Raw genomic sequence first — 11,015 nt, forward strand, 5'->3', positions numbered from 1 at the left:
ATTTTTTTTTTAAAATAAGGTAATATTGTATAATAATATTTTGTACTCTTCTCTTTTGCCAGCAGATGGAGCTTTAGGCAACTTTTTATGTTTTTCCAGACTCTTGGGTTGCTTTTTTAATAACGATCCTGTTTACCTCCTGTAAAGAGGTGAATTGGTTGCTCGTTATCAGATAGTTCAGCTGGAGGTTTTAATTGGACAAACCACAGTTTCAAAACAGGCTAAGGCTGGGCACACACCTTACAACCATCGCAAGACTTTTGTCTTGCGATGGTTGTAAGGTACTTAAAAAAACGTACGATCTGATGTGGCAAACACAAGGCCCGCCAGGCTATTTCATGTGTCTCTCGCACCTTTCCTGCAGCTTAAAATTTTTAAACCGAGCAGCATATTTCCTCCTTCCTGGTGGATCCACACCGACTGCACCTGCTGACTGACCTCCGGTGAGACCTCACATCCCTCTTGAGACTTCCCACAGCCACCTGATGGTCCGCACAGCCCACTATAGAACCTAACAGTAAAGACTAATTTGCTGCGCTTTGTCTGTGTCCCAATGTGAATCTTCAAAAACAACAATGTGCAAATAATAATTATATAATAAATATAAATACATACTTTATTTTACTGATCTATCTTTTATAGTTTGATGTTGCTTACCAGACTGATTTTGCCTAAATGTTCTTCATTTGACCATGGTGGAACATCTCATATTTTATTTTTGTACAGAATTTAGTCTCTCGGTACTCTAAAGTATTTATATGTGTCAAACAGACTTTGTGACATTGTTCATTTCAAGGAAAAATGCGTCACAAATTCATGTGGTCTTCAGATTGCACAACAACAGTGCCTAGAGACCTTCATGGAAGGGGTTTCCATGGCCGAGCAGATGCATCCATGCATCACCAAGTGCAATGCAAAGCGTCGGATGTAGTGGTGTAAAACACGCCGCCACCAGACTCTAGAGTGTTCTCTGGAGTGACAAATCATGCTTCTCTGTCTGGCAATCCGATGGATGTGTCTGGGTTTGGCGGGTGCCAGGAGAAGCAAGGTCCATAAAGACATGGATGAGTGAGTTTGGGGTGGAGGAACTTGACTGGCCTGCACAGAGTCCTGACCTCAAGCCGATAGAAAACCTTTGGGATGAATTAGAGCGGAGACTGCGAGCCAGGCCTTCTCATCTAACATCAGTACCTGACCTCACAAATGTGCTTCTGGAAGAATGGTCAAACATTTCCATAGATACACTCCTTAACCTTGTAGACAGCCTTCCCAGAAGACTTGAAGCTGTTATAGCGGCAAAGGGTGGGCCAACTCAATATTGAACCCTACAGACTAAGACTGGGATGCCATTAAAATTAATGTGCGTGTAAAGGCAGGCGTCCCAATACGTTTGGCAATATAGTGTATAATACTAGCTTCCCTATTTATGAAAAATGTGTAGTTTTCTTTCTTTATCATGTCCAGAACTAATAAATTAGACTAAAATTAGACTAATTTTTTTTTATTTTATTCAGGTACATATGAAATATTGTATATTAATATTTTGTATTTTCAGTCTAGCCAGCAGGTGGAGCACTAGGCTCCTTTTTAGTATATTGTTAGATACTCAAGATGTAATTTACACACCCAACCAATTTAAAGTAGTTACTTACTCCCTCTGCCGTAACTCTCCCTGCCTGCTCTGCTCAGACAGGCTGTTTGACGTTTCAGTCAGATTCAGTATATTACAAATAATCATTTAATACATGACAGAGCATTTTCAGAGCAGTATGGGATATCTAAAGAGACAGCATATCAGAACATCTTGCTTTTGTCTAATTGATACCTGGGACTTAGCGGTTTGATAAATGATCAGTTACTGTTGTGATGACTACAGGCCTATTTCAGCACACCAAAAGAGTAATTGTGCTAATAATACAAAAAGGAGACTAGAGCTCCTCCTGCTTGCTGGATGAAAGAGCAGACAATAATATGCTATATTTAATCTTTACATGACTATGATAAAAAACAAATATTTTCTAAAATGTATTTTTCCACACACAATAGACCACAATAAACAAAGAAAGAAACAAATCCAGCATACATCTCCTTTGATAAATAAACACAAAGTGCAAAGGACATTAATTCATAACAAACGACAGCATGTCAGTGTACTGCAAATTAGTAAGAAAGCTTAAACCTGAATGGTTGTCATGTTTTACTGTATGTTACATTTGCATTACCTAAATAAATAACCTGTAAATGTGAATAAATAGTTCTTTTAAAGTTATTTAATAGAGTTAAATAATTAATGAAGTAATTTAAATTATGTAAATGAACTATTCCTTGCCTGATGTAATAGGCAATTCAAGGCTCCTTTCACACAGGCTTTCTGATCAGGTCTGGCTGTCAGTTTTTCAGAAGCCTGATATTAGTGAATGGGCAGCTGAATCTAAATGGAAGTGCAGAGATCCATTTAGCCAGACCTGATCATGCCGGATTAGGCCTCATGCATACTTCATACCAAAACGCTGAGTTCAGGTGCGTTCAAAGCACATTTCTAAAGGCACCTGGACTCATGTAATGCTTTTCTGTGACTGAATGCACACCTAGGCATCCAGCAGCATCTAGGTGCTTTCAGTCTAGGTCAGCTTACCCAAAAGATTAATTTCTGCGTTCCAGGTTCGACTAGACCAGTTTTATGCAGCTAAACGCATGTAAACGCGTATAAATGTGACTAAGCCCAGCACAGAAAAAAGTGATCTGGGAACCATAAAGTTGTTTATACTTAAATATAACTTCTGTCGGGCTTAAACGCAGCCTGCTAGTGAAATGGATCTGAACCACAACTGGGTTCACACAAGATGTCTGCTGCTGTTCCTAATTATGTCGTTTTCGGTGCACCGGAGAGAAATCACAAACTCAGGATTAAGGTTTATGACGCATCTGCTTTATTCAGGGCGGTCTCTCTCCTTTATACACATGGCTAGGGTAACTTTACCATTTGGGCCATATGCATGAGGCCTTAGGGGTAACCGGATGGACACCCGTACTGCCCATACACTAAAATAGGGTCCCATAATGTCAGTTTCTACTGCAAGATGGAGGAAAAAACTGCATAGACACATATGTCTTAGCGGTATCATCTGTTCCGATCAGGGGGGGATCTGTGCACATGCATGTGCAGAAAGGCTGCTGGAAGCCATGTCAAAGGCAGCGGAGAGCTACATATGACTTCTAGGAACTGGTTGGGGTATATTTCTCAGCTGTGCAGGATCCTTGGATAGATTCTTTTAAGTTGTACTCCTATTGCTCTAATAATGCTATTAATAAGCATTAGAAGAGAATTACATAGTTACATAGTATTTGAGGTTGAAAAAAGACACAGGTCCATAAAGTTCAACCTTTGTGTGGGTGCGTGTGTGTTTGTCTCTTGTGCGTGCATATGTGTCTTGTGTGTGCATGTGTGTCTTGTGTGTGCATGTGTTCGTAAGAGTCCCTGTGTGGTCTAGTATTTACGTGTACCTGTACCCCTGTATGCTACGGTCTCTTATGATAAAATCTAATTGATTTTTGAACAAATCAATATTTTTTGTAGGTACCACTGCTTGTGGCAGACAATTCCAAAATGTAACCGCTCTAACTGAAAAGAAGACCCTACACGCCTTGTGGATAAATCTTTTCTCCACCAATTTTAGGTAGTGGCCTCTAGTCCTTGTTACGGAGTTTACAGTAAAAAGTTTAGTGTCGATGTTGCCATCACCACTAAACATTTTGTACAACAAAATAATGCCCCCTCTTAATCTCCTCGCTTTTCTTATAATAGACAATGTAATGTATTGCAGCGATGCTCTGCAATATCTATTCACTCAGCTTCTCTATCTGGAAACAAGCAGCTTGTAAATCTGAGAATTGCAGCTTCCAGCAGAGGTTTCTGGAGCATAAGTGGGCTTATATCATCAGAAGCAGCATATGGTCCTGATTGATCATTTTTAGAGCAAAAGCCAGCTAGAGTGAATTCTCTCATCCAGCCTGCTTATTTCACAGACACTTGTGTGATATGGGCCTGTATATATACCCATTAGTCTGACAACAAAAGCATGTCGAGTGGTCCGGAGTGCGGTCATGCATGCCTCAAATGGCTTTAACCTGCTTAGAAAGAACATGGGTTATTAGTGGCAAGTAATGCAACCAGGAAATCACCTTGTAGTTCAGCCTAACTGTTTTTGCTTTACAAGAAAACTATTGCATTTCCAATGATTACATTGTTAGTACCCTGATAGAAACAGTGGGAGACAATCTAAAATATTAGTGGATGCTTTTTTATGTTGGTTAACATTTGTTTTTCTTTACGTGTTTTGTTCTTGGAGGTAAAAGCAAATGTCAGGGCAAAAAAAAAAAATCATTGGATAGTGCAGGATCTTTCCCGGTTTCAGCGCATCTCTGTATAGCTTCAGTAGCTCACTATATGCTGACTTTGAGTCACAGGAGTACATTAGTAAATGTATTCTTGTAATGCAAAAGAGAAGTAAAGCCCAAAATAAAGTTTGGCTTTACTTCTCTTTTAAGAATGCCTTATGCTTCAGTGTGTGGCAGTTCTCAAACCATTTGTCTTCAAGCAATGCAACATTTTGATACCATACAATGACCTGCCACTGAAGTATTTGTCAGTTACTAATATTACTATAATACATATGTATGCACTTTTGGAATTGCCATTCTGGCTTCTTTTCTAAATTTAGATTTTATGTATTTTGTTTACATATATATATATTTTTTTTATCAGGGTTTCCCTGGACCAGGAAAATATGAGATTACACGTCAGTTTGATACAGCAAACAGGCTGACCAAGTCTGCTGATGTTCCTCGACCACCATTTCTTTCTCTGGCAAAGGTAAGAAAAGCTCACATGTACTGTATAAGAGTCATTATCATGGTATGTGCATTTATTGTTTTAATTTTTCATCTTAACATTTAGTTATTAAATTGTGAAAAAAATGTTGCATGGCATTTGATTTTTTTTACATTTCTGGACAGGAATTGTGTCAATGACAACTGTTGTACTCATTGCTTACCAAAAGTACTTTTGTGTCATTGCTAATCACTCTTCAAAATCTAAAATTTGTAACACCAAAATCCTACATACCTCCAGCAACATTACTTACAATCAGAGGCGTAACTAGAATCTTCAGGGCCCCAGTGCCAGGAACCATAAAGGGCCCCCCCCCTCCAACCCCACGGCACTGCATGGTTAACAGGAAGGCTGCCGAGGTCCCCAGCAAGCATGGGACCTCAGGCAGCTGCTTGTTTAAAATTTTAGTGCCGGTGTTCTGTCGAGAACGCTGACCCAGTATCTGTGTTTATGTACAGACGTGATTAACGAGGAAACCGGCATTTATTTACAAAGTATTTGTTTGTAATGGTTAATTGTGACCGTTAATGATATGCCGTCCATGGCAGGAAATTATGGACAGAATATTATTATCGGTCACAATTAACGAATTAAACGAAATACTTTGTGAATAAATCCCGGTTTCCTCGATAATATTGGTCTGTGTGTAAGAGCAGATGCTGAGGTCGGAAAATTCGACTAGGTCAGTGTTCTTGACCGGTATCTGCGTTTAGTATCGGGGCATTTTCACGAGTATGAATACTTGTGAAAATGCCCAGTATTAACACTGGTGTATCCCTACTTAAAAATATAATTGCTGGGACTTGTAGTCTACAAGTCCCAGCAATACATTATAATAAAAGTAAGGTATGCAGAATACCACCAGCATCCAACCCCCCCCCCCCTCACATCCCACTCCAAACTTACCTTCCCTCTCCTCAGTCTCCTGCAGGCCCATGGCCCTCTCTCGGCGGCGCTGAGCGGCTGAGCGTCGCATCACTGTTGTGGGCGGAGCTACAGGTGGAGTCCTCTGGGCAGTCGCTGGCCAACCACAGTAGGACCCCCCCCCTGGAGCGCCGCCCACAGTAGTGACGCAACGCTCCTCCATCCTGCCCAGAGGACGGTAAAAAGGACCCCACGGACGGTAAAAAAAACAAAAACGCGCAAGCTACGGCGCTAGGCATCGGGGCATTTTGACAAGTACAAGTACTTGTCAAAATGCCCTTATCGGGCCCGATTCCGATGCTAGCATCGGTATCGGGACATCCCTAATTGTAACTTTAGTCTCCACATTTTAATCATACTACAGTAGAAGTCGAAAAATTTGTATTTTTACCATAATGAATAATCTGTAGGCAAAAGAAAAAAACAAAGTTTCTTTTGACAAAAAAATTTGAATCATAACCAAGCAAATTATATTAATTTTAAGTATTTTAGGTAATTTTTCTTTTGCCTGCATTATTTCTGTAGCTATGGAGACAGGCCATTGTAGCAACTTATCTCAACTAAATGCCAAATCGGAGGGTCTGCTTGCTATAATCACATGATCAATGCCAGTGTTTTAAAAGGTAACAAAAAACTGTACCCCTGGTTCCCTTTAAACAGCCTTGGTTAGCATAGTGCTTACTGCAGTAAACCTGGGGATGTTTGAAATTCTAACATTATAATGCAAAATGGCTCGTATAGTGATTATATATGCTATCATTTGTTATAACTTTTATTTTTCTATAAAAGTTGAGTTTCCTTTTTTTATTCAAATTGTGTTGACTTACATTTTCCTTGCTTTTTTCATCAATATTCAAACATGATATTTGAAAACAGGAAAACACAGACTAACGAAAAGTTGTTGCTAGGACTTCAAGATAAAAATAAAAATGTATATGTATTTTTAATATTTTACATTTTGTTTGGTACATTGAACTGTGTGGGTTGCAGCATTGATACCGAATTCAGTTAGAAAACACTTTTAGGTTACAGAAAGGAAAGTCTGTTAGTGGTGTTGAGGTAATCTTTTTGGAGATTCCATATTTTTTTGTACTTTATGTATAGCAAAAAATAAACTGCCATGGTTATCCAGTGTCACTAACAGGGTTATTCACAAAAGGGTGAAGAGTTTGGAGAAGGCAGGAGAAGTGAACAATGTGGGACAACATAGCTGATTTGGAGAAATTCTCCAATTCAACTCACTTTCCAGTTCAGCTGTGTTCACTTCTCCTGCCTTCTCCAAACCCTTCAACCTTTTGTGAATAATCCTGTAAGAGTCATTCACGGGCTTAAACTAAGATATTTTCCTGTTATTTTTTATAAATCGTGCCCCTTTAAATTTTCATCTCAACATTCTTCTAGTCTCCTGTGAACTCCCTGACTGCCTGTGTAAAGAAATCAGATACTGTCACAAGAGCAAGTTGATTAGTACTAGCATTGTGCCTTACAGGTTTGCTATGATATATCAAAATGAGCTCTTCCACAGCCATGCAGCATGACCCACTGTTACACACACAGCAGAAATTCTACAACGTTGTTTCAATGGTTTGGCTGCAGGTTTGCTTAAAGAGTGTTCTATAGTTGTTGGATAAACTTATATACAGTCAAATCTCTAAACATTTTACTGCCTATGCAGCTGCCAGTTATTTCATAATATTTAATATTATTTTCTTGTGTGCCACACTAGCGATTTCTACCTGTGAAATCAATCACCCCAGCCCCAGGCGCCTATAATGAACAGCGTACAGCATTTGAGTCTTTGAAGAAAACATCAAGCATGGCACAAATACCATTTGGTTATAAGGCAGTGCGCTTTTTACAAGACTCAAGATTGCAGAAAACACCAGGTAAGCAATTAAATGGGGAAAAGGACTGAGGGCACATTAGCATAACTCTGCTATAATGTGCTGCATTGTTTTATGCTTTTTATGCATTTTGCTCACATTGTAACATGACTTTATAGGGGGCAATTTATCAAAACTGGAGCAGACAATCTAGAGTGGTTGCCCATTGCAACCAATCAGCCTTTCTCTTCAGATTGCTCAGGTAAGATTTGAAAATGAGACAGAGAAGCTGATTGGTGCAGTGCAGATTATGTCTTCTCCCGTTTTGATAAATTCCCCTCTTTGTGTTTTACATGTTGTGCTGGTTCTTTATGCCTTTTGTTAGCAGTCGTATGCATTAAATCATAAATGAAATTCAGTTTGGTTAACATTTTTGCTTTGCAATTCTTGGTCCTTGCTTTTAATCTCACCTAAGATACTAAATACTATTTATACAGACTTTGTATGTTCTCCCTATGTTTGCAAGGGTTTCCCTGAACTCACTGCACAGTACAAGATCAAAAGGGCCAGCACAGTCTCCAGCAGCTGTCCATCTACTGGCTTAAAGAAGGGAGAGCGGAGGAAGGAGAAGTGGGGAGCATGGGAGTGCTTTACCTTGCTGTGTTTGTGTGTGTTGGTGGAGACACACACACAGCTTACTAGCACACACAAGGGTGCCTCCATAACACGTTGCAAGGGAAAGGAGCCACCCTACAACAGGATATCAGGACTACTGTATTTGCCGCCGTATAAGGCGACTGGGCGTATACGACGACCCCCTACTTTTTGTGTTAAAATATAGGTTTTGGGCTATACTCGTCGTATAAGACGAGTATAGCCCAAAATAATGTTTAAATGCACCCACTAACCTCCATGGCGGTATTCCCAAGTGTGGCTCGGGGTTAATTTTCAGTACCATAAGCGTTAACCTCGAGCAACATTTGGGATTACAGTCTCTTACCTTGTCCACTATCCCCGCAGTGTCCTCCATCTTCCGGGTGCCGTCCCTCAGCTACATACAGTATACCGCGATGAGCCTTTCACGGCAGGCTTTGTATTGGTTACTACAAAGCCTGCCGTGATTATACGCCGGCAAATACGGTAGTACTCAGGGGACCAGCTGATTCTGCTGGAAACAAAAACTTTTAAAAACCAAGGAGCAGCATCTATTGTAAGTGATTTAATCATCCTTTGAAATAGCTTAAAACATGAAACATTTTGACTTTAATATCACCTAACCCTTTATACAATTTACCATTATCACCAGTATTTCTGTGATAGACAAAGGGATTGATTTATTGATTTAATAGCAAATAGGCTGTTCACTTTGCAGGTGAATTTGCACTTTGCAGGAGATGTTTCCCATAGCTTGGTGAATGTGGTAAAATTTCACTTTGTGAAGAATTCTCAGTCATGTGCAAGGAAAAAAAAAATACAGTATTTTTGCTTGTACATGACTAGGTGTCGAAAGTCAGCAGAGCTTTACCTCATACACTAAGCTAAAGCTTCCACTTCTAAAGGTGTCCATACACCTTGCGATTATCGTACGATAATCACGGGAAAACCCGCGATCGTACGATAATCGCAAGGTGTATGGAGGGCGTGCAACCTCTGCTACTGTAAGCTCGCACGACTTTGGTCTTAAGAGCATGTTCGAAAACCCACCGAGAATCGTACGATTGTTGGCGGGTTTGTGGCATGCTCGTAAGACAAATACCGAACGGGCCAGTGTGCGCAAGCGTACACTGCCCGTTCAGCATTGTGGTCATCGGAAGCCCGATTATCGCAAGTACGATCTACCTGTCCAAGATGGGCAGATCGTACGTTTTTAAAATGACCTTACAACCATCGCAAGACAAAAGTCTTGCGATGGTTGTAAGGTGTATGGGCACCCTTAGTGGAAACTCCCTTGCGAAGTGAACAGTCTATTTGCCATTAATAAATTAACTATTTGCTGGAGGAATTCTAAACAAAAAGCCCCACCCAAAATTGATTGATCAGTTTTGGATTACATAGTGTTCAGTCTAAAAGAAATATATGGTCTCAGAAAAGAGGGTCACTTCTCAAGTAGCATATGACAAACTGGACCATATCTAGCTCAGCTTTATTCTACATAATACCGAAAGTCTAATATGAGTTGTCATTCTGTCTCCCTTTGGAAAAAGCTGCCCAGCAATAAGGATAATAATTTGGCTTTCGGTTTCAGGAAGAAGTATTCAGCCAGTAAGTCAGAGCTTCTAAACAGCACACTTGCAGGGTTATTCACAAAAGGGTGAAGAGTTTGGAGAAGGCAGGAGAAATTAACAATCTAGGCCAAAACAGCTGATTTTGAAAATTCTCCAATTCAGCTCCCTTTCCAGTTCAACTATGTTGTCCTAGATTGTTCACTTCTCCTGCCTTCTCCAAACCCTTCACCCTTTTGTGAATAGCCCTGTTAGTCCATGGGCTTTGGACTTGTGTTGATAGCATCAGTTTGAAATCAGTTTAATAGGCGTTTGCAATTATTCAGATTCTGTTGACCGGTGCATTTGATCTGCGGTTGACCTCCTTCTGACCTGCATTTCACCTACTTTAAGTGGGTTTAGCATTCCCCTAGATTTGTATGGGAATGCAAACCTTGCTTAAAGCAAGCACAAGCATGTTGACACAAGCCCTAAATATGGTTATTGGTTCTCTAGGTGGCAAAAGGAAGATCTACATGACAAACAGTTAACTAACACTTTCAGAAGGGATTGACTGTGACTGCACATATATTACCCTTATGATAGGTTGCCTAAGATTGCTGCGGAAACAGTAAAAATTATGTTAATGACAGAAAGTAATTTATTTATTTTTAGGTCCAGGCTGTTATGACTTATTTAGTTATGGCATTGTGAGCGAGAGTCTGAAGAGAGAAAGCCTGGAGAGCTCAAAAAGGGGAGCATTTGGATCCTCTTCTACACGTGCCTTGTCCATCTCCAACAGCAATGCAGTGTGGACTCCAGGACCCAGTCACTACATGGTGAGTTTGATTAACTCTGGACAGTTAGATAAATGGTAGATAAATATAGCAGAAAAAAACATTCCCTTTGAAGAGGTCAAGCATAGAGTTTTGCAGGTGATGTTTCTTGAAAGATGACAGCTATCCAGAATGACATCGTTTTTACATTTCAGAAAGTCTAGAAACTGTGGATTGAGTCCTACCTCCCCTCCACCTTTCGTGTTCACTACCTAACCATTTAATATTCTTTATTTATTTATTTATTAATTTACTTATTACTTTCAGCTGTGACTTTTTCCTGCAAGATATTGTTCCCTAGATCCCTGATTGGAGATGTGGGAGACTGCTTTACCCCCCC

At 40.0% G+C, this 11,015-nt stretch overlaps 1 protein-coding gene across 1 annotated transcript in view; it reads left to right on the forward strand.

Annotated features, from left to right (window-relative positions):
- STPG2 (sperm tail PG-rich repeat containing 2) overlaps positions 1–11,015 on the forward strand; it is a 381,107-nt gene that overhangs the window by 94,884 nt on the left and 275,208 nt on the right. The window contains exons 8-10 of the mRNA XM_018567630.1: positions 4,766–4,873; positions 7,542–7,701; positions 10,515–10,678. Coding sequence (XP_018423132.1) covers positions 4,766–4,873; positions 7,542–7,701; positions 10,515–10,678 — 432 coding nt within the window. The remainder of the gene's footprint in view (positions 1–4,765; positions 4,874–7,541; positions 7,702–10,514; positions 10,679–11,015) is intronic.

Source organism: Nanorana parkeri, unplaced genomic scaffold (assembly GCF_000935625.1).
Source record: "Nanorana parkeri isolate BGI_ZX_2015 unplaced genomic scaffold, ASM93562v1 scaffold1077, whole genome shotgun sequence".
NCBI lineage: Eukaryota > Metazoa > Chordata > Amphibia > Anura > Dicroglossidae > Nanorana > Nanorana parkeri.